Source organism: Vicugna pacos, chromosome 1, assembly GCF_048564905.1.
Source record: "Vicugna pacos chromosome 1, VicPac4, whole genome shotgun sequence".
In the NCBI taxonomy this organism is placed as follows: Eukaryota; Metazoa; Chordata; class Mammalia; order Artiodactyla; family Camelidae; genus Vicugna; species Vicugna pacos.
In genome coordinates, this window is record NC_132987.1 from 97,911,878 (window position 1) to 97,937,076 (window position 25,199).

The following is a 25,199-nucleotide window of genomic DNA, read 5'->3' on the forward strand; positions in this document are numbered from 1 at the left end:
TAGGATTTAAGTTTTTGCAATAAAATTTGATAAATTTAAATCCTTGGAAATAGGCTGCAATGCTGTGATCATCCTAGGAGAAAACCTTTTGCAGCCTTTCACTTAGTGAAGGGGGCCAGAGGAAGTTAAAGGAGCAAACAGCAAAAAAATAACTATATTTCTTGGGAGAGGAGCACTTATTGGATCCAACAATGTCAGCTGCATAAATGCACGGTTAGGTGGCTATACGTTTCCTCCTCTCTGAAAAGAGTATCTCGTGCAACCGTGGAGAGGTTTATTCTGAAGACTTGCTTATTTTCATCAGTGAATGATTTTACAGAGTGAAATATCAAGAAACGTTTTAAGATTGCATTCACTGTGTATGTTGCTCCCGATATACAAAATATATCGTTTCGCAAAGTCAAGGTTTTTTATGTAGTAGACTTGGTTCCCCAGTAGAGTGAACTTTTCATGAAAGCCCTAGATATAACTGAGTTTTCTTTCATGTCTTTAAAGCTTTTTAAACTTCATGAATTTTCTTATCATTTCTGCAGCAAAGCAAAAGTACTCCCAAATCCTTTTTGAATTTTGTGTTTAATATTAACATATTAAAAAATGTTACAGAAATAGATGGAGTGGGCTAAATCTTACTTAAGAAAGTATTTGATTTTCGATGCATTTGAATGCTACAAATGGGTCAGTTACTCCTATAGAATCAGTTCCGTTACCTGTCACAGAGCTGTCTAGATTGTCCATGCTGGACCCGGGCGTCTGCTCCAGGGCTCTCAGGGGCCTGGGGAGTTCTAACACTTCTTCTTCGTCATCAGCATCATCATCTGGAACATCTGTTTCCAAATCGGAAATCAAGGCTCCGGACATGTAACCTAGTGGTGGAACTGGGGGCTGTGGAGGCTGATTATTGCTTTGGACGTGCCTAGAATTCAAATGGGAAGGAAAGAAAAATAATTGGTTAGCATGCCACCAAATTATAGTTAGAATTAAACAGCATGCCAGCGTGCTGTGGTAACTCATTTTGTCTTCTTGCTCTCCATTAACTAATTTTGGAGCTTATCATGCTTTCTTCTATTTCTGCAGAGCCAGCGGGCTGTGTATTCAAAACAGCCATGACAATATAGACTATTCCATCTTTTATGGGCACTTGTGGGATGATGCACAGAGGGGAAAATTCAGACCCAGCATTTTTGTACAAATAAATCACCCAAAGGAGATTAGAAATATTCATCACAAATACCTATTTAAAGATGATTTTTTTTTGTCCAAAAAGAATATAATTCTGGTCCCAGCTTTTTGTCAAAGTTCAGCTTAGCTGTGTAACCCCTGTGACCTGCTGGCCTTTATGAAGCAAAGATGTCCCATGAAAACCTAATACCAATATCCTCTCCCTCCAATCAGGAGCGTGTTCTCTGCCCTACGAGGCTTTCTACCTGCATGATCCCCCAGGAATCAGGCCAGGTGTTTGGAAATTTAAGCCCTGTTTGGGGTAGACATGACTACTTTGTGTTCTAGCTACTTATTTTTGCATCACTGACCCAGCAAAGACTCAAACGCCTCAAAGGCAGAAAAGATTCATCTCAGCACTCTGTGTTGTGAACATTAGATGGGCCAAATCAATCAGCTGCAATGAATGGATAATCCCAACCTTGTGAAGTACATAGAACTTGCATAATCATCTTTCTTTTAGAACTTATTATAGTGAAGATCAAATATAAGAGACTTGTTTCAAATCACGGGGCTAGCAAAATGTGGAGCTGGACACTGGATTCCAGTGGGCTCATTCTGTGACTACTTAGAAGTTTTCTCTAAACCATCAAATGCTGAAGGAAAGCAAGTCTGCTATTTGTTATTGTCATTAAAGAGTGAATATAGCACATATTTTGACACATTGTCTTTTTTTTTCCACCTTGATGAAAAGTGCTTAAAAGACCTCTGCTAAGGGAGATTTAAACAAGTACTACATAATTTTATGATTCGTTTTTGAATAAAGATACAAGATTTATTTTTCTTTGATATTTGCATTTTGGGGAAAATATTTCCTCTTTCAGAATGTGTTTAATATTCTTCTCCCAACTGTATTCTTGAACTTGTGACCAACTCCAATGTTAACAAGATTCTAGATCTTTCAGTGTTCAGAGCCTAACATATTAGTTCTGGAAGCTACCATCAGGCCCACATCTTTAAATTAACAGATTAGGAATTTGAGGTTCTAAGTTATTATCTGGCATTCATCACAGCTCATTCATTGAAAAGTCAGGAAGTTTCCTAACTACCATTATAGAAAATCTCGAGTGTTGATGGCAACATCTTGTATAACATGTAACCTCAAATTCTGTTTGTGAATCAGGGATGGAGTAGGCCAAGTCATGAGCAAGAGAATACAAGGTAATATTTATATACATGATTCATTTTACTCTAATAATTTGCACTTTGGTCCCAGGAAGGACTGAAGAGACCAACACTGTAGTCCTGCATCATTGCTGACACCCCTTGATGGAACAAAAACACATTAAGGGGTGAAAATGTATTCCTTGAGTTCAGCAGAAGTAGATGAACAAGAAAAGGGTCCATAATGTTTATAAATATCTTCTAGTGACAGGGACTGTGTTGCTGTACTTCATGGGTCAATATGAACAGAATCCCTAGAGGTGAAGCCTGCAATTATTCTTTTTAAACACTTCTTTGATGCAGATGTGAGCCCAGATGGAGAGGCACCTCCATTCCAGTAGGGCAAGGTTCTGTGCGAGCATTTGAAACTCGGAACTCCTACACGGGGAATCAGTGTGACATCCTGGAGGACTGTTGGACTGAATGGAAGCATGCTCAGAGGAAGAGGCAGGGTCTGCTCTGTGTGGGGACATGGAGCAAGTGTAGATGAACTAGTCTGTTCACTCATTTAGCAAGTGTCTGTGGACCACTCACTACGTGGGGCACCCTCCTAAGAGCAGAAAGACAGCAGTGAAGAATTCAGGTGAAACCCAAGCCCTCTGAAAAACAACAGCTAGAATACAGCTAGGTACTTTACTAAGCACTGCATGAGTACAGACTCATTCAATTCTTTCAGAAACAATGATGAGAAATAAAGAGAACAAAGAGAAGTTAGGTCTTTTCCCTGTACTCCTGAGAGGTAATATCTAAGCACTAGCACATCCTGTTTGATAAAATCTTTGTTTACCTCGAGGCCAGAGGCTCCCCCAAAAGGTCTAACGATATGATTTATGGCGGGGGCTTGGAGTCATACGCCACCAGCTCCCCTTCTGGAGGGGCCAGAGACCCCGGTCAGCCATGCAGATAGTTACCTATGTCTCTGTGATGGAGCTCCAATAAAGACGCTGAAACTCAAGGCTCATGTGAGCTTCCCTGGTTGGTGATACTCCATGCATACTGTCACGCATCTTTGATGGGACATTATTCTTTCCATGACTCCACTGGGAGAGGACAACTGGAATTGTCCAGTTGGAAATTCCTAGCCTTTATCTCCCATGCATTTCTTCTTTTGGTAGATTTTAACCTTTACCATTTCATTATGATAAACCATAACTTTGAGTATAATAGCTTTCAGTGAGTTTTGTGGCTCCTTCTAGCAAATTCTTGAACATAACGGTGATGTTGGGGACTCAACAACTTGTACAACAGTGTCAGAAGTGAGCCTGGTCTTGGAGGAACTGCCCTCTCACTTTGTATTATGAGCCAATGACTATTATCATCATCATTTTATGAATGGGGGACTGAAGCGCAGAAGGATTAAACAAGTTGCCCACTGCCACACAGCTCGTAAAAAGTGGCAGAGGCAGTGGTCCAACTTTGGCTGCCCCCAATCCAATGCCAGTCCAAACAATCAGAATATCGGGGGTGGGGCCTGTGTAACCAGGTTATCCAGATGATTCCAACATGCAGGCAGAGCTGAGAACCCCTGAGCAGGAACCTGTGCTTTAAATGACTAAACTGCAGGGCTTTTGCTTAATTAACTTGAAGGAAATCCTCTGGTTTTAAAGGTAGCTGGCTTCAGCTTCAACAGTGGTGTTCTATAGAACAGACTGATATAAAATAAAACTGTTTAACAGTAAATTGTCTTCGACCTTTGAAAAAACATCTGATGATCAAGGAAAATATTCAAGAACCTCTGGTTCTAAGAAATGAATCTCTGAAGTAAGCTGATATTTCTGGTTTTAGAATCTCTTGGTGTATTTAGCTAAAATAAATAGTTCACTAACACTGAGAATAAGACTTATCAGCTTACTTCAGCAGCTAAAACCATCAAAAAAGAAGCTAATGCTATTTCATAGAAACTTACTCTAACTTCAAGCACAGGATGTAAATCAACAGAAGATAATCAGAGGTATGTCACTGAGATTTCATTTTCAAGAGTCAAATGTATATGTCACTGGGAGAAGGGAGAGCAAATAAGAAAAAAATAACTGTACAAAATTGTGAGAGTTGGTCCCACTTGTATTCCTGCCACGTTTTCACAGGATACATAAGGAGGCTGCTATCTATACCGTATGAAAGTTCATGGATTGATTAGAAAAAAAGGAATTTGGGATTTGTACTTTATTGTACACTTTTTTTGGTGGAAGGATGCATTTACTGTTACTAATATTGTTTTTTTCTGTCTCTTTTAATTCAGCCCAAAGAAGGTCTTTTAATAACTGACACTGACCATATGTGACTTGCAGAAGCTTACATTCACATATTCACAACTACATACAGAATTAATCCCAGGCACTTTGAAGAATCTAAAAAGAGTCTTTCATTATGGTGTTGGGCATGAGTTCAAGGATAAGCTAATTGAAGCTAAACTGTAAATTAGAAAAGATTCTGGTGTAGCTAAAAGCACTTGAGCCTGAAATTCAGCAGATCTGAATTCTTGCTTCAGTTCACTTTAATTAGTTGTGTGACTTTGGTCATATTATATAACATTTCTTCAGTTTATTTCTTTATCTAGATGATTAAGGAGTTGAACAAAAGCACTTGTAACCTCAGCTGTAGGATTTAGCGAGACTCTCTTGAGAATTTACTGTGAAAGAACATTTCCTCCATCCATGTGTTGAAAGCATGGTTCCCCTGATCTAGTGAGAATATTTACCATGTTTGCTTTGCTATATCGAACTGATAGGCCCTTGTCAACTCATCCAGGTGAGCTTGCAGCATGGGCTGCATCTCCTCCCGTGGGGATGGTGTCAGAGTTGCGGTGGACTGCTGCCCGAAGGAGACGGCGGGGGAAGAAGCCACGCCTCGGACAGGGGGTGTCGGGACGCGATCATCATCTTCTTCCAGTTCATCTTCCATACCCTGGTGTAAGTAAGTTTGTACGGGTAACGGCGGGCACCAGCTGTCACTGTCATAGCTGAAATTAAATGAGAAGAGAAAAACACATGAACCCTTACACACACACACACACATACACGATTACACTGGCAATGAATGGCAACCTTGATAGTATCAAAATGTTCCCCCAGTTCATTTCCTCCTGATTTCTAGTTGTTGGTGCTATCAGAGTAAATCCTCTGGCTGTTATCTTAATTTCTAATCATAAGCACATCTGTTATCTCAATATCTCAATTTATTCTTAAAAGATCTTACTGGCTAATTGTTACCCCATGGTTACAAAAGGCAATAACTTCCCAACAAAGCTACCCACGTGGAAAAACCAAATTGCTAATTAAAGGCAATTAATGAATTTAATGCTTGTAGATTTAACTACTTTCTTCTCTTGTTCATCCCGGTGCACCAACAGGATATCCTAATATTCATGTCAGAAGTGTTTGAGAATTTTATTTGCTCTTCCTCTAGATCCATGCCAACATTTCCTTCCATACAACATGTCATTCATTCAGATTTTGTGCTACAAAATGTATCCAATAGCCTTTCAACTGTCATAATTTTCATAACTTTTTCATTAGAAATTGATGTCTCCCTATATCTCAACATCTAAAAATCTACAAAGCAGAAGTTTTAACCCTATAAAAATATATATATAAATATACTAAAAAATAACAAGTTTTAAAAAGAGCATGTTTCAGGGACTGTGGTTAGGGAATACAGAAATTTAATCCAAAATCTTGAATTGTGACACAAAATCAGTAGCATTTTTATCTTCACCTTCTCTGTAGTGCTATTATTTTCATAAATCAAATAGATTCTAATGGACTTCTAAAAGGGGACTTAAGGATAAGATAAGCAATATTATTAGATGTAATTGTCCTATAAATTCAACCCCTTAAATAACTCCCAAATCTTTCTTCTGTGCTTCACCTCTACTCCCACAATCACAGATCAGTCTCCTTCTGATGTGAACCAGCCCATCAGCTTTCCCTAGTCTCTTGGGAGTCACCTTAATCGCTTGGATTCTACCTTCCATACAGGCAATGGGACTGTATTTCTACAATCTTCATTCACGTCACACCTATGGTTAAATTATTCGGTGATATTGTTAATGTAAGAAAAAGTTCAAACTCATTAGCAGGGACTAAAAGACACTTCTCCATCTCATCAGTCTATTTTTTTAGCTTAATTTTCCATTATTTCCCCAACACCAGACAACTCTGTATTTTTCTCTAAACTCTGGGTCTGTATATGACTATTCTCAAATCATCTAACTGTGAACTCCTGCTCCTCCTTCAGAGTTCAGTTCAGGTATCTTCAGTTTTGTGAGCCTTCTCTGCCTCCACGATATGGAACTGATTGCAATCCTAAAGTATATATATTGTGCACTCCCCATACTATAGTGAGATATTTGTTTCATGTGTCTTTTTTTCCCACTGTTCTGTAAGATCCTTAACTCAACAACGCTGCAATTCTCAACCTTGCATTTCCAGCACCTAGTACAGTATTTAGCATATAGAAGATTTTCATAAAAGAAACAAAATAGAGTATCACAAATGTATATATTCAGTCTTGCTGTCCCTTACAAAACACTAACTTGCAAATGTCCAGATGATTCTTGAATATTTTTACTTGAGTGTCTTTGCTCTTTTCCTGTTTAAAAATTAATTTATCAAAAAATCCGTACATGGATGTTTACAGCAGTTTTATTCATAATTGCTAAAACTTAGAAGCAACAAAAATGTCTTCATTCAGTAGGCGAATGAATAAATAACTTGTGGCACATCGGATAATGGAATATTATTCAGTGCTAAAAAGAAATGTGCTAGCAAGCCATGATAAGACATGGAGGAAAATTAAATGCACATTAGCAGGTGAAAGAAGCCAATCTGAAAAGGCTACATACTGTACGATTCCAACTATATGACATTTTGGAAAAAGGAAAACTGTGAAGACAGTAAAAGATCAGTGGTTGCCGGACATTAAGTGGGGGAGGGATGAACAGATAGAGCACTAAGGGTTTTCACAGCAGTGAAACCACTCTGGATGGTACGGCAGTGGTGGATACCTGTCATTAGACATTTGTCCAATAGCTCTTTCTGTATCTGCACACAGAGTTTACAACACCAAGAGTGAGTCCTAATGTAAACCATGAACTTGAGGGTGATAATTATGTGTCAATGTAGTTGCACCAGTTTAACAAATGTACCACTTTGGTGGGAGGTGTAGACAGCAGCTGAGGCTATGCATGTGTGGGGACAGGGGAAAATGGGAAATTATGTATTTTGTGCTCAATTTTGCTGTTGACCTAAAACTGATCTTAAAAAATAAAGTCTATTTAAAAATCCTCAATTTATCATCCTTTTATTGGACAATCATGTGTCAAGTAACTGCATCTTTTTATAGAGCATGCAATTCAGTGGGGCAGACTGATATTAAGCAAATTATCAGTGATACCAAGTGTAGGAATAGAGCAACTAGTTTTGAGGTTGGGTGAGGCTATGCTGACTACTGGAGAGGGGACTATTCTAAATAGCATACGTAGGGTCCCAGAGGAAGAGGAAATACAACGTATTTGAAGAACTCAGTTTCCTAACTGATAAGAGCTAGGAAAGAAAGTTGGTAATAGATGAGACAGGAGAGGTGAGGATGCGCTTACTAGATCATAAAGGACTTCATCAGCCCTGAGAAAGAGTTTGGAATTTTGCTTATGGGTGATGGATAGTCACTGAGAGGTTTTACACAAAGAGTTATAACATCTTTGGCTGTTCAATTTTCATCCCTTGTTGAGGGTACCTGACTTATCTTCTACCTCAATGAGTTGCAAACTGAAGACCCTGTTTCAGAAGCCTTGTAGTGTCTGGTAGGAGTATCTCTTCTGACATGTATTTTATATTTGAATTTAAACAGGCACAATTGAATGTGTTACAAATAACAATTCTTATATAGTAGAAAATATCATTGGTTAATCTTATATTACCATTAATTGACTAAGTACCAATAGGACCTGAAAAAAAATACATTGCTCTAAAACAAAGGCATTTTTATCTGCTTTATATGTTGGAGATCACAGTTAGATTTCATTTGAAGAAAAGGCTCTGTTGTTAAAAGGTTAGTAACTCACTGTCCAGTTGGACTTACTGTTTTTACTTTTTCCCATTTTCTAATCAGTCTTGCACATCACTTACATTTTCTGCCTATGAAAACATCAGAATTCTTGGAATAAAGCATTCATTTCACTTTATTCTGCCCATTAAATGTGTCAAAACCTCAACCTACCTTTTTGGATGGTTATTCCAGTTTCTCAACAAGAATCTTCTGCTCATAATAAATTGTTTTGTTTTCTTCTTTCTTTGTACTTTTCCAACCTGGAGCATTAGTTTAAAGGATTCCTCCAATTTCACCTCTTATTCTTACAAATCCTTCAAGCTACAGGCTTAATCCCACATCTCTTACAAAGATTTCCCTGATGAGGCCAAGTGGCACTGATATATTACTCTTCTGAACTTGCACTGATAATATTTTTGCACATTTACTGGAAATTTGATTATACGCAGTTCTACGCCATTTCCAGAGTTGATTTCTTTAACTGTTGTCCAATGTATTTCAGTATTTAACCTTTCACATGTTCGTAGTATCTTCTCCTCAAGTGGATTTTAGCTACATTAATGACACTGAACTGTTCCTGGTTGGCTACACATGACATAATACCTTAAAACTAGTAGGTTATAAGCCTTTTTATTGATTTGAAATGAAAACTCACAAACTGCTTTATGAATAAGAATGCTTAGGTTTCTTTTCTTAACTTAATTTTAAATGCTATATTGTTAAGTCTAACAAAAATATATATAAGAAGCCTAACTTTTAAAAAGATTGCCCATTTTCAGTATGGAATATGTGTCCAGTTATACTTTGTCAATAGTTATAATTAAATTTATTTCATAAATGTTACAAAATAGTACAATTTTGTTCCATAAACTAGTACATGTACTTTCCTCACATAGACTTATTATCAGGGATGTTCTATGTTTGAATAAAGAAAGAACATTTATATATTCAATCTTTCAAATGGAAGTAGTCAAGTATCTCCTAAAATTTTCCTACTTTATAAATAGTAAACTATTCTTGCTTCCACTAATCTAAAGGGAACACATACATGGAATGAAAATACATACAGAACATAAGAGGAGGAAATAATATTATATGCATCATGTGTTAAGGTAACACAGAGAAAATTGTAATCAGTTGTACTCAGTCATTTGTGTAAGACGTGGAATAGAGAGAGAGAGAGAGAGTGAGAGAATAAAAGCACGTCTAGGAGAACGTGAGAGAATAGATGAAACAAATCTGGGACACAGTGCATGTTATACGATGGGGAGACATGCTCATCACCACTGAGGCATTCATGTCTTAATTCATTCCAGAACAACAGATACTTAGGTTTCAAGCATTTTCTGAAAGGTAAGAAAGCAACAGAGGACTCGATGAAATGTGATGAAATGCAATTTTAGAATTTTCTTCACATTTACAGATGTGTATCTTATTTGAGTGACGGAAATTCAACTTTTTCTTGCAGTAACATTAAAAAACAAAAGACTATGAAAATGCTTCTAATGCCAAACCAAACCAAAGGTCTTTTGGACAACCTTTCCTAGAGAAGCTTCTGTTATTTGACTTACTGTCAGCGAAGTATGAGGCATCATATTATCTGTCTTGCCTGGTGAATAATGAGCAGGATGACAACAAATCAATGTTGCATGTGAACTAACTTGTTAAAGGCCAGACACAAACACCAAATTGCTAATAAAAATACAACGAAGTTCAACACCCACAAAAGCTTGCCAATCTCTGTAACTGAAATAACAAAGCAAAACATCAGTTTTCTACTGAATTACTGCTGAATTCTTCCCTAGCATCATATGATTACATTAGAATACATTATATTTACAGTTAAGAGCAAATACATTTTGATATACTTCTTAAAAATTAATTAATTAATTATTTTCTTTTTTAGATTGAAGTATACAAAGATTTACAATGTTGTGTTAGTTTCAGGTGTACAGCAAAGTGATTCCATTTTATATATACATGTATACATATACATATATAATCTTTTCCAGATTCTTTTCCATTTTAGGTTACTATAAAATATTGAATATAGTTCCGTGTGCTATACAGTAAGTCTTTTTTGTTTATCTATTTTATATATAGTAGTTAGCATCTACAAATCCTGAACTTCCAATTTATCTCTACCCCAGCTTTCTCTTTTGATAACTGTAAGTCTGTCTCCTATGTCTGTGAGTCCATTTCTGGTTTGTAAATAAGTACTCAATTTTTAGTTTTTTTAAGGAACCTCTATACTGTTCTTCATAGTGCTTCACCAATTTACACTGATGTTCATAGATGCAAAAATCCTCATCAAAATACTAGCAAATTGACTTCAACAGTACAGTAAAAGGATCATAAACTATGATCAAGTGGGATTTATCCCAGAGATGCAAGGATTTTTCAATATTCACAAATCAATCAATGTGATACACTACACTAACAAATTGAAGAATAAAAACCATATGATCATCTCAATAGATGTAGAAAAAGTTTCTGATAAAACTCAAAATTCATTTATGATAAAAACTCTCTAGAAAGTGGATAGAGGGAACATACCTCAACATAATAAAGGCTATATATGACAAACCCACAGCTAACATCATATTCGATGGTGTAAAGTTGAAAGCATTCCCTCTAAGATCAGGAACAAGACAAGAATGCCCACTCTTGCCACTTTTATTCAACATACTTTTGGAATTCCTATCCACAGCAATCAGAGAAGAAAAAGAAATAAAAGAAATCTAAATTGGAAAGGAAGAGGTAAAACTGTCACAGTTTGCAGATGACATGATACTATACAAAGAAAATCCTAAAGACACTACCAGAAAACTATAAGAGCTCATCAATCAGTGGTGCTGGGAAAACTGGATAGCTACATGTAAAAGAATGAAATTAGAACATTCTCTAACACCATAAACAAAAATAAACTCAAAATGGATTGAAGACCTAAATGTGAGACCGGATACTCTAAAACTCCTAGAGGAAAGCATAGATAGGACACTCTTTGAAATAAATTGCAGCAGTATCTTCTTGGATCATCTCTTAGAGTAATGGAAATAAAAACAAAAAGACAACAAATGGGACCTAATTAAACTTAAAAGCTTTTGCACAGAAAAGGAAAACGTAAACAAAATGAAGAGACAGCCTACAGAACGGGAGAAAATATTTGCAAATGATGTGGCCGACAAGGGGTTAATTTCCAAACTATACAAATAACTCAGACAGCTTAATATCAAAAAAACAAACAGGCCAGTCAAAAAACGGGCAGAAGCTCTAAATAGACATTTCTCCAAAAGATGACATACAGATGGCCAACAGGCACATGAAAGATACTCAATATTGCTAATTATTAGAGAAATGCAGATCAAAACTATGAGGTATCACCTTACCCCAGTAAGAATGGCCATCATCAAAAAGTCTACAAATAATAAGAGCCGGTGAAGGTGTGATAAAAAGGAACCTGCCACACTGTTGGTGGAAAAGCATTTTGATATACTTTTGTCTAGCTGAGGGAGGCATATTGATGAGAGAGAACATTTACCATTGTTGCTATAGTATTGGATTAACAAATACTTTTCTATTTGGCCAATGATTTGATAACTTTTGATACTGAATATTGTGAGGGGAAAATGGCTCACAAAAGGCTTAGACAGAAAATTGATGATATTTAAGCTCTTAAAAACAATATTAAACATTGTAATAAAAAGCAAGAGACATTCTATTCAAGATTGTGGTTATTCCAGGCTAGATATATTTCCAAAATCTCTCTCTCTCCATCCGGATGCCACTGCCTTATTTTATTCCCTTATTACTTTCATAGTGTTGTCCATTCTGCTTGCAATATTGCATACATTCTCTCCCTGCCCTCCAATCCATCATCTATACCCAAAGATCAGAATCCCTACATGACAGACAAGACTTCACTATTGGCCTCAAGACACTTTCTCAGATTATCTCCTACTCAATGCATGTTTCAAACTCAACTGACCTCATATAGCAACTACCAACTGCAGAAGGATATAGACAAGCAATTCAAATACGATGTGATGAGTATTACAATAGAGGAGTAAGTTTAGGGAACAATGGAAAATAAAAGAAAGGAAGGTAACCTTAACTAGAACAGGGGTGGGGTTTCGAAGGAGGAGTGGGAAATACTAAAGAAGAACTAATGGGACAATTCCTTTTTTTTCCTCATCTTTTATTTTATTTCTATTTTTTGCCTTTGGCTAGGGAAACTTCTCTCCATCTACTTGGCAAATGGTGACATTAGTAACATTTTGTTGCAGTAACTGGTTAGCAATCTACTTTGACGTGGAGACTACTTTACATTAGGGCCTACCTCTCGTTGTCTTTGTCCTGGCTCAGAGGGTACCCAACAGCTACCCTTATCTGAGATACATGATTATCCCTTTCTGGATGCAAGTTACTATTTTGTACACATTGCTTAGCTAGGGCTTGTCATACAAAATAATGTGTGTTTGTATATGTGTGTGTGTGTGTGTGTGGTTTCTGATCTCTACCTCCCACTACTGTGAGTTTCCTAAATCAGGGATCAGATCCTCCTTATTAATTGTATATTTGTTTCTTTCATCTCTTTTGCTTTCCTTCCTGGGTTTAACACTTCTTACGTACTTGAAAAGATAATGTGCGTTGAATAAGTTCTCTATTCTGATATATATTTAAAAAAAAAAAACAAAACCAAAGTCTACATATCATCATAAGAAGTACAACTGCAGAATCCTTGCTTGTTACAAATAAAAATTATTAAAAACAAAAAGGTGACTTCTAAAGTTTTTTATTGTTTGTATTTCAAGATAACTTCAAACTTGCATAAGTTTCAAATCAAGGCACATAAACAATTCTATAGAAGAGATCTTCTGAAAAATATTCAATGCTAATATCATGAATAGCAGAGTATATAGAAAATACGCAAAAATCTTTCCTTTTAGAATTATAAGGTTTTCACATTAGAAAATACAAAAATATAAATAATATATCAAGAAATGGATAAAGTCATTTCAAATCTACTAATTTTAATTAACGCTTGCCATATTGACTTTAGTATATGTTTTCATGACAATTGAAGTAAAAACTTTCAAGTGTTAGTCTTTTCAAAAAATCTAAATCCAAAGAATCACAAAATTAAATTCTGCTGTCAGTTTACAATATGCTAAGACTTAACTACTATTTTTGTTAAGAGTGATAATTTTTTTTTCAAGAAATACTGGGTATTTAAGACAATAACTTAAAAGTAAATAAGAACTAAATCATAGGCCACAGACTGAATATATACAGTTAAGACATATATTTCTTTACCTATCTAAAAATATTAAATTGAGTTTTAGAAATGTTTTAGGAAAAAAGAATTTCTAATATGTATTCTGGCTAAATACTAAAAAAAATTACAATTCCAAGATAGGTAGAAATAATTTCATACTTTTTATCTTAATATTCTGAAAATAATTTGTATCAAAAAGTAAAAATCTGTACCAATGTATTTTATTTCATTTTATTTCAGCACATGGATAGATGTTTCCAATTCTACTGCTGGACAGCAAAGTCAAATGAGCATTTATCACTTATTTGGAAAGTTTAGCATTTATTTGGAATGAATTATTTTAATTTAATGAGTAACAGGCATTATTATAGTCTATGAATCTTTTAAGCAGGCTTAGAGGGAAAAGAAAAAAAAAATTCCAAATTACCTACAATTGTTACGTGATTTGAGTTCAAAACTTTATGCTTATAAATGTTTAACAGCACTACTTTCTCTCTCCAGTTAACAAGTTCTATTTTCCTATTTTCTTACTACAGCTTGAAAATGCACATTTCTAATAAACTTATAATAACCTAATCATATAACAACCTGTAATAATATTTTTCTGTGTAATACACATCTCTGTTTCCCGCTCCCCTGCCCAGGAACTGTGTGACACTAACGCATTTATATTACTGACATGTATTACATAAGATCTTGTGCAGACTTTCCTTTTTAAAAAAGTCAGAGAAAGAGGGTGTGATTTTAACTTCCTATTTGAAATGTGAACTTTTAAAAAGAAGTAAAATTAAAAATAATATATATAAATATGGGCATTATAATCCCACAGAAGCAAATGAAGCCCTTTGGAGGGAAAGAAAGATATGGAGAAAAAATATGGAGGAACGCATATGTATATATATATACGTCCATTTATCTGTCTATGTGTATAATGCATATATATAGTTTATATGTATATATATCATATAACCAAAAGAAAAGGCAAATGTAGTCTTTTGAACAAACCATGTGTTGTGGACGAGACAATTCTAACTAGGAAAATTAATCTGGAGACCTCAAAGACACCATTTATGTAAAATGAGGAGATGAAGAAAAAATTCTAAGCATGTACATGTGATATTTGTGTAAAACAAGACAGAAAAGAAAATCAGTATTTAAATAAATTGAGATATTTTAATATCTAAATACTTCTAAATGAAGAAAAAACTTGGAGAAAGAAAAACTGCCTTTATTCTGTAATTTTTCGTTTCAGTTGAAAGCAATGATGACCTGGGGATTGTGAGGAAGACAGAACACTTAGAATTATTAAAATGGAAGAAGCGACTACGTTTCTTCTTACTTGCTATTTTTTTTTGATTAAAGAATAAAGAGTATTAATGTCTTTCTGCTTCTAAAATAATTAACACTTTAACAGAGAAAAACAAACTCTTGTGAGATGTTTGAGAAATAAGGAAACTGGTCACATTTAAAGGACCTTAGAGGAAATTTTCTAACTTAAAAAGGTTTTGTTACAGAGTGTGCATTGGCTCGAACCTCTTTTATTGCTCCGACCTCTAAATTCCCATCAAAGCTGATGATTAAAGTCCTACCCACTGGCCAGGTCCCTACAATTATCCCATTGTGATGGCGCTCAACAGTGGGCGCCCTGCTATGGCCAGACATCAAGTCATTAGAGAACTGCGAGGGATGATGAAGACGGTTATTTTCATTCCCTTTTCAGCCCTTCTCAGGAGTGGCTCTTTAGTTCACAGAGCTCTGGGTACTTGCTTTCAAACTAACAAGCAATATTATAAATGGAGGCTGCATTATCATGATTGCAGACAATCTAAGGCACTTGACGGCCAAGGATTCTAGGTCCTTCGTGTGTGCTGTGTTGTATTTATCAGCTAAAAATACATAGATGGGGCAAACAATAAAAGGGAGGGGGAGCAATGAACGGGCTGGGAAGGGGGCAGGGAAAACAGAAAACATTTTTGTCAGTATCAAGAGAAAAATGCCTAAGAGAGAAAGGAGTATAACCCCGGGCATTTTGTTGGTATATGAAACATTTTTACCCATTTTCTTGCTGTTCCACTGCATAGTGTTCCAGCTCTGTACCAGGAAGGGGCTGGACTGGGGGAGGAGGTAGCGGAACATTGGCCCAGGTCGATCCGTTGTTTTTCTGTGGTTTAGAAGAATTTTTATTTTTCTTCTTTTTTCCACCTTTCCCACCTGAAAGTAATAATACATTTATTCAGACATACTGAATATCAGAAGAAACAGAATACATCAGATGGGAAGATGTATTTATGTTTTCAAAACACCCGAACCAGTATGTTACAGTTGTTAAAAGCTATAAACAATGAAATGATATAATCAGAAAAACATTTTTATAAATCACTCAAAATGATATTGTTTCTTCCACAATGCATTAACCGCAGTGCTGAATAAACCAAAAACATGGCTGCAGTAGCAAAAGCACATTTATTGATTTATTCACATTTGCTGCCTCCACGTTTTCATTGTTAGACGAAATAATGGGCCATAACCAATTCTTGCAAATGTCAGATTTTAGTGCGTTTATAATGAATGCTCTTTTGCATAATCTGTCTCAGTGGAAAATGCAGTGTCTAAGGATATAGGCTAAACTTTTCCATTAGAATTTACTCAATTTAATTAATCCAGGAGAGTAACAGTTTTCTTTCCAAAGTAACTTATAAAAATCAAGCAACTACAATCTGGAGGATACATGTTAATCTCTCACATTGATACGTTTTAAAGAATTCTTAGCCAACGAATGGCACAATTATTTTTGCATATAGTTAGAGTAGTTCCCAGATGTCTTAAGCATCACATCTCTTGAAATTCCAAATATGGCGAGAACTAATAGAAATATAGTAACAGGTTTCAGTATTATTGTAATACAAATGAATTCATGCACAAAACATGAGCAGAAAGTAACTCGGCCACACATGAACCGTATCTGGAATTATCAGAACTTAATGAAATATAAAAATAGAATTTGTCATTTGTACAATGCAGTATTTTTCACTCTTCCAAAATTAAATACAATCAAGTTTCTACTTAAATGGACCCTGGTTGGATGCAGAAATCAGTACTTCCTGAGCAGAATGACAAAAGATGTTTCAGGGGAACCTAAGTAACTTCTGGCACCTCCATTACGGTCAATAGCTATATCTCCAAAAAAATGGTATTGACCCCTTGAACTTCACTTTTCTGAAACTAAAAGTTGTGAGCATGAAATATGTGTAGCAGGGCTATCTAACACTAGATACATCACCAGAAGTTTACTTCATCTCCTTTCTTCTACCAGTTACTAATCTGCATCAGACAATTTATGTGATTTAATAAAAACTGAGTCTCAGAGTGTGATGAAACTGTTAAACTGGACATATACACTATTACCAATAGAGAAGTTATGTTTTCTAGGTGTGCACATATACACACATTTTCAAAAAGAGCATCCTTGTAAACAAGGTGCTTTTACCATTCCTTTCACTTTTTATCTTCAGCAGCAGGAGAGGTATATTAAGAAAAAGGAGAGCAGGTATCTACTGCTTTGAAAAGAAGAGCTTGATCTCTGGGTTTGAAAACTAATTTCTTACTCAGTTAATAAATTATGCAATAGATATCACTTCAATTTCCCCACACATAAAATACATATAAAATTACTCCTTTTGGAGATTACTTTAAGGTTTACAAGAGATAATGCATGTAAAGGGCTCAAAATGTACAGGATGCTGAATAAATGCCGGTCATTATCACCCTTTCCCATTGCCTCTGTTTCGGAGCAAACTCTGTTTTACCTGGTTTCAAAGCCTTTGCCACGCCCAACTCCTCCAACACTATTGAGTGTCCCAGAAATAGCCTGATTCTTAGAATAAAAATAATCAACCTGACTGAATTAAGTCTGTAATTTTCGTGTTCAAGGTAGGTGAGCCTTAACCCTTTATTTCCTGATAACCCACCAAAATCATAAAGTGGGATCATATCTTTCACTGTAGTATCAGAACTATATTTCAATACCTAAAAGAAGAATGAGTTGGACATATGTTCTTCATAGCTTTCCCCCTACTTGTAACTCTTTTATTCCTAATATATCTATATGTGTACAATGCTTTTTTCTTCACTTTTCATAGCACTTTAGAAATGTTATATGATGGTCACCTGAATTGAGTGACACAAATAGGGAAGTTTTTACATCTCCATTTTATAGATGAGAAAATTAAAGTTCTTTCTGAGTTTGTGGTCCACATTCACACATTAAGAGCACAAACAATTTAGAACGCAGCAGCTTTACTGGAAATTGCAATCTCTGCAGCTCTGAATCCAGCTCTGCTGAAATCTTTGCCCAAGGTCAAGAAAGCCATTATCAATTCTTCCAAACACTTGGCTTAAAAATGTACTGTGGAAACAGCTGATTCATAGAGGGAATTTGTGAGGGCTTTCCATCCATTGTCCACTTTTCCCTCTTTGGGGAAAATTTCTGCCCTCTCATTGCGGGCACTCTTAGTAGGACTATCCCTAAACACAATTTGTCTGCTCTAGCAATGAGTTAAGGGGTGGGCTCTTAGCATGGTAGTGGCATATGACTAAGGAAATTAAATTCTCTATCTGAGATCTATATCTTGAGCTAAGTGAATGAGAATCTGTTGCTGTTACTTGCAACCAAAGATCTTTAAGCATTTTAAAGTGAGAACTGCCTGTATTATATTTTAGGAAACATATTCTTATGACTTGCAAATATATCTGACCCATCAAACTTCAACTCAAAATGTAAATATTTGGATTTATGGTTATTTATGCTGAACAAAGGACTTCCATGTAAAGGAAACTATGAAAGCAATTCATTTTTCAAATTAAACTTAAGAGTCTATTCTTTAAAGATACTGGTATCTAAAAGGTTTAGCTATTACTACTGAGATTGTGTGATACACCTGTGTGTGTATGTGTATAAATATATTTTGACTGCAGATACTATTTTGAAAAACTCTGAGTTTTGTATTTTTTAACAGTTGGATTTTTTAAGAGAAGTGCTAAGAAGTTATGTATTGAATAAACCATAAAAGCGTTTCAAAGAAGGTAAGAAATTTAATCAAATAACTCAAGAATGTCCAATTTTCTTTATTACTGTGATTATTTTAAATTGGTTTCATCACTCTGCACAAATTAAGAAAATCTTATAATACAATATGATTTGATATCCATAGGGTAGTTTGATCTTAAATTTGAGCTTTAGGAAACGTACCTATGATTATAAGAATAAAATGAACTCTAATATTAAAATCAATTTGACTAAACTAAAAAGGAAAAAAAAATCACTTCACTGTTACCTCCTAAAGAATGCTTTCTATTACCAATTTAAGTAATTTTGTATTCAAATGTAGATGAAGTAGTTAACATAATTCATAGATATATATAAATGTCACTCAGGAGATTAATGGATTCAAAAAGGCAGTAAGCACTACTGTGAATCGTGTTCTGCTTACAATTACTCAAAAGATAACTTTTAAAACTCAGCAGTAATCAACATGTACAGAATATTTACTGAAGAATTCACAGAAGGTCTTATATAATCCGTGACTTACAGTATATAGATTTTTTTAAAGTACATATATATTGCTTGAGACTTTACGTATCTTGAATGAAATAAGCTTAGGATAAATTATTTTTCTGATTATTCAGTACTACTGTGGGACTCATCATAAATAAATGACAGTATAAATGACATATAAGGTTATTCTGAATTCCCCTATGTTATTAAGCCAGTTTAAATTCATAACAGATGTTTAAAATTTTCTGGATTCTATAATCTAGCTAATTCTACCAATAGGTAAGAAGAACAAATGACTCATTTTGGAGGTAAGAGAGAGCATTGACATTTTCAGACTAAAAGGGTTCCATCTCTGAGGAAAAGTCATTTAGTAAATGTTACCCTAATGATGTAAAAGAATTAACTCTTTATGGCCTTGATGACTGGTAGCCTGTGACATATCGTAATACACTATAATCCTTTACTAAGAACCTGAGGTTAAAAAAATTCATAAAAACAAATGGCGTATCATTAATATGAAAAAATTAAGAAAATAAGGTTATGGCATCAATTAGGAATGTGTAGATAAAGTCATCAAAGTCATAAAAAATGTAAATGTTATGGTTGGAAGTTAGAGTGTCTACTAGAACCTCCTCAGTTTAGAGATGAAGATTCTTGGGCCTAGAGAAGAATGAATATCGCTGATATTTGTTATAATAGGTGTGTATTTCTTTCCAATAAAATGTGCTTTTCCTCACATGTACTGTGCAATACTGACTCATAGATTATTAGTTTGGCTGATGTATCTTGAATATATACTAAAATTTTATAGCATAAAAGAATTATCAACATGAATGATGGGGTATTTTTGGAAATTAAGAGTAAAGAATAACATCCTATATTAACATTCTTGTTACTCTAAATAATATCATTCAACAGATAAGAAATCCTATTATATTATATTTTGGAATGATGGTCCAAAAATAGGAAGTCACATCACTAGAATCCTAATATTATGAAAAAATCTCCAAAATCATTTGCATTTTAGTTGAATTTATCTTTTCTATCCATGCCATGAAGCTGACTTTCCTATATGAATTTTTTATTATGAAGTTCTCTTGACTTCTAAGTAGGGTTCAAGGCAGATCAAACTCAACTGCTCTTCAATAAGTAGTATTTAGTAAAATGGCACTATTTTTCAGCAAATACATCCTTGTATAATTAGGACATAAGGAGTGATGATGAACTTTATCCCCCTCCCCCAAAGTATGATTTCATTAGGATAAACCGTTACTGTCATTTGAAAGATAAATGTCTGACAGTGAGTTGTGATCCAGTATTTCTTCACAGTTGTTAGGAAGAACACAGGTCGTATGCTGGTGACAAACAAATATTTCTCCTTACTGTGACGAAACCAACCTGAGAGACTGCCACTCCTCTCTGAGCTGTTGTGAGAGCTGGTGGTGCTGAAATCCTGTGACTGGTTGTGTGGCATTCTATTAGACAATCCCTCAGCCAATCGGTAGTCAGGGATGTAAAGTAAGGCTAAGGGTTAAAGGGCAGAGGTCATAGTGGCATCATGTGATTAGTTCACAGCACAAGCCCATGCAGAACATGCAGTTAGCAACTCAGAAGCAGATGTCATAGGACAGTGGAGGAATGTTTTGTCTATCCTGCCTAATGGAAGTCGAGATGGATTACTGATCACTATTGAAGAAAGAGCTAAAAGGATGAAACCGATTGGTGTTGGTGTGTGGTGATAGCGACGGTGGTGGTGGTGGTAGGGACTGTGCAAGGTACTGAACACATGCTGGTATAGTTTTTTAGTTTAGGTAGTGAACCTGGTAATGAGTCACTAAACTGAACAACAAATACTAATTTCTATCTCATGCACAAATGATATGAAAATAACTCTTCAGGAAGTAAGGATCTGACTTACCGTTGTTACCTTTGTTCTGATCAGGCAAAGAATAACCAAATCCCATCAGATCTGTTTTTTGCTGAATCGAGCTTTTCCACTGTGGATCAGGCAGATCAACAGCCAGTTCGTGTATGCTATTGGAATGCAATATCTGTGTCGTGGCATAAGGAGTAGCCTGTGTTATTTGGCTGGAACTGTTGTAAGTGGTTTTGGTTGTGAAGTCAATGCTGCTATAAATGGCTCCGTCTGAGAGCATCGTTGCCGTTTTATCCCCTTGGCCCGGAACTGGTGGCAGCACATCTGTGGTGAACAGAGGGAAATGAAACAATTTAATGATGCACAGGAAGCACAAAACTCTCAGGATTGAAGATGAAAAATAAATGTGTCATGTCGCGCATTTGCATTTCAGCTGAGATGGGCTTCATGAGCCAATGAAGGGAAGATGATGTACAACCATCGCCAAGCTATCAGCCTCGGTGACAGGCAGGCCTGCGGCTCGTCCTTCATGTCTCACGGCTTAAAACACCTCTTCTCCCATCTTCTTCAACCACGAATGAGATGTTTGGTATCTTTCACTACTAAAAACTGCTTTCAGTTGTTCATTCTGTTTTAGAATCTATGAAATTGTTAGCTCTTTACAGAAACAATGACAAGAATGAATCTACAAATCACGGATGAAAAAATCTTTTTCCACTTTATCCCAAGAGACGTGGAGTATACCAGCTAAATGGATGCAAACATTTGCAAAATTACACTATCCAAACTATGAGGTACTTTTTTTCTGAAGTTTCAACTTGTTGTTTACCTGAGTTAATTTCACAGCTCCAGAAATGGAGTATAACTGATGGTAGCACTTTTTTTCCCCTTGGATAACAAAGGAAAATTTTCATGAATAAGTCATTTCCACAATACAGCAGGATTTAACTACAGAAAAAGCAATCTGAGTGATCAGTGCATTTAATTTATGCTACCAAATCTTACAAGGGGAGAATTATAGTTTCAAGTTATAATACAGCAAGAGTAAAATTAAACTTTAGGAACAACACTGAATATCAATCAGTCCATTTATCACTTTGGTGTGCTGAATTATCATTACAGGATGCTTTTAAATTCAGAACTGCCACCTCTCTCCTGAGCACTTTCCTTTTCAGAAGAAAACTACTAGAATCTAAAAAAAAAAGCAAAAAAACAAAAAAACAAAAAAACAAAAAACAAACCCACTAAATAATACTATTTTTATATGTAGAGTTAAAGGTGAATCTAATTATAGAATGCTCCTTAATGATCTATGTTTTGAAAGCCACTCTTCACAGGACATGAGGTCATCAATCCACTTGATTTCTTCATTATGGAAAACAGTCAACTAGTTATCGTACAGGAATAAGAAACCAAATTATCTCAGTACCAAACTAGCTTATCCTCACAAGGAGAAAGTTGAAGTAGTCAAAATATCCTAAAATGTTTAGATTCCATGATATCCAACAAAACTTGAAATAAGGACTCATGTAAATATTAATTTTGCTTTTGCATTTTACAAAAGCTAAAAATTATCTTCTCAGCAACATTTATTGTGCAAAGGAAATGAAATAAGATGTATACAAAATCCTAACTCTCTTTGGTACATAGTAAGTGCTTAAAAAGCCTATCATACTGAGAAGAGATATAGAAGCTTGCAAAAACTTTCTTGATATTCACCTGGGAAATATTTTCATGGCTTGAAAATGAGGTGGAAATGGAAAGTTTAAAAATCTACAAATGTACTCTTTGGCTAAATTAGACTGAGACATTTTAGATGTTGATGTACCTGCTAGAAACTGAAAACAAACAAACAAAAACAAAACACTTTCTCCATCTTTGAGCATTTATTTCTTGATATAAATATAGTATGGCATGTTATTTCAATACAAGTAAAACAGGTAGCTATTCACAATAGTTTTATAATAAGATATTTACCAAATGTACAGCATTATGAATACATGCGCTTAACTCAGTTTAACTATGGAAGGCAGTACTTTTTATTAGCATGTACTTTTCAAAACATCTAGGAAAGCCAAGAAAACAAAAATAACAAAATTTTGAAAAACGTAACTTACCTCCACGCCCAAAATTCCCAATCTCATTTGGGCCACTATTGCTATTGTTCACGGGCAAGCTCGTGGCTGGCCACGAATCAGCAAGCCATGGATAACTGGGATCTCCAGCATTTAGAAGACCTGGGCGGCTACAACAGGAATGAAAAGGAAATCAGTCCAAGGAACTCAATGAGAGATCTGGACATCTGTCTCATGAACTAAACTGTACTACAGAATTTAAGATTTTAATTCACCTTTAAACTGTGTAAGTTCTCAAGAATGAAGGAACTTGAGCAGTTCACCAAGGCTATATATACAAATCAACCCTGTCAGTGGAAGCAGAAAGTCCTGTCTGGGATTCTGCTGACGTCTAAATTCAGTCAGTCGTCTTCCCTGAAACGTGGGAACTGGTACCAAGGCAGCCATCTCGATCCAAGGTCTGGTGAAAAATTGGCACCTCAAGGGAACAACTGCTCAGAGTGATTGCTCCATATCAGCCATTTCCAGGATTTTGGGCTATTGCTTCCTCAATTCCTGCAGTACCCATATTTATCTGTCCCCTATAGGCTGTAAGCCCTGTTACGAGCCCTCATGCTTGATTTAGAGGCAAGGAACTTGAGGGAGATTAATGAACAGTACTTATACTGTTCCATCAATAGCACATTTCCAAGTTCTCTAAATTTAAAGTTTTAGGAGTATATTAAAGTTTTTTCCTAAGGTAATAGAAGATCTATTGTGATCTGATCCAGCATGTGCATACAGTCTATGAAAAAGACTCCCTTTACATCGTATTTAATAAAGAAATCCCATCTTTAATATAAAAGATGGGATTCTGATCACCTTCCAGGACATTAGCATATTTACAAAGATACAGCAACATCTATAATCATTGTACTTTTTTTTGATAGACCTTTTCTGATACAATCCCTATGAGAAACATGTGTTTCTATGGAAACTGCAATAAGAAGATCCAAATGCTTTCTTGCTACCTCAACTAGCTCTCATTACACCTAATCTCTTTTTGCTAAAATATTGATTAACTGGGAGATTGGAAGTTATTACCAGAGCCTAATTACAATCTCCATACCAGCAAAGGGAAAATAGATGAGGATATATGGGTTTGTTATCAGCTTTTATCAATTTCAATTGAGTATCCAAAGTTGTGGAATCCAGTCCTATCAATCTACAGCCTATTCATCATCCATGAATCATTTACTTTGAGATCGATTATGTGTAATTGTTCACTCACAGCAATTTAGTGAGAGCCAATAAGGAGTCTTAAACAACAGCAACTTCATTTGCTAATGTCTAATTAATGCAATAAACATCTTGCTAACAAATGAACACATTCCTTGTGATATTTACTACTAATTTCTTCTGGGGCATCTGGGAGATATGAAACATCTGGACTTGATTCCTCTAAAGTGTACAACAGATAGATCATTAAATCTTGTGGTAAGCCATTTAATTCCTCCTAGATTTCTCAGACTTATAAGTGATTGTTTATTACAATAATAGCCTCTTCTTATAGAGTTTTCTCAGTTCTGACTAAAAATAATAATAAAAAAATCTCCTTAGTATACCTTCCATTGCTCATTAGTCCTCCATCTCCTCTTTGAAATGTAACTGTTAAGAAAAAAAAAAAAAGACACACACAAGTAGTCAATATTAATTACAATTTATAACAACTACATTTTGGCCCTTAGTTTAGAGCTAAAGCCTCTGGGAATTTTAACAAAATATAATTAACATAATTGTACAGAGAGTAAGAAGCAGTGGATTGGCCTAGGGCAAAGCCACCATGTGCTCCAACTTTAATAAGACATTTAAAAATTCTTCAAGCCAAACATATGGTTAAGTCAAAGGGGCAATTCTTATTTGAGTTTCAACTGCTACATACTGGAAGACCGACATGCATTAATGAGGAATTATCAAATCATGACTTTTAATGTTATTATATAGGTGTCC

The 25,199-nt window shown here is 35.3% G+C and overlaps 1 protein-coding gene across 19 annotated transcripts in view; it reads right to left on the minus strand.

Annotated features, from left to right (window-relative positions):
* The window catches only part of ROBO2 (roundabout guidance receptor 2), a 1,146,283-nt gene that overhangs the window by 22,566 nt on the left and 1,098,518 nt on the right, over positions 1-25,199 (minus strand). For all 19 annotated transcript variants that reach the window (XM_072967648.1, XM_072967644.1, XM_072967640.1 and 16 more), the window contains 6 exons: positions 24,815-24,857; positions 23,253-23,380; positions 21,178-21,459; positions 15,760-15,916; positions 5,081-5,341; positions 708-913 (listed from right to left, as the gene is read on the minus strand). In XM_072967648.1, coding sequence (XP_072823749.1) covers positions 708-913; positions 5,081-5,341; positions 15,760-15,916; positions 21,178-21,459; positions 23,253-23,380; positions 24,815-24,857 — 1,077 coding nt within the window. The remainder of the gene's footprint in view (positions 1-707; positions 914-5,080; positions 5,342-15,759; positions 15,917-21,177; positions 21,460-23,252; positions 23,381-24,814; positions 24,858-25,199) is intronic.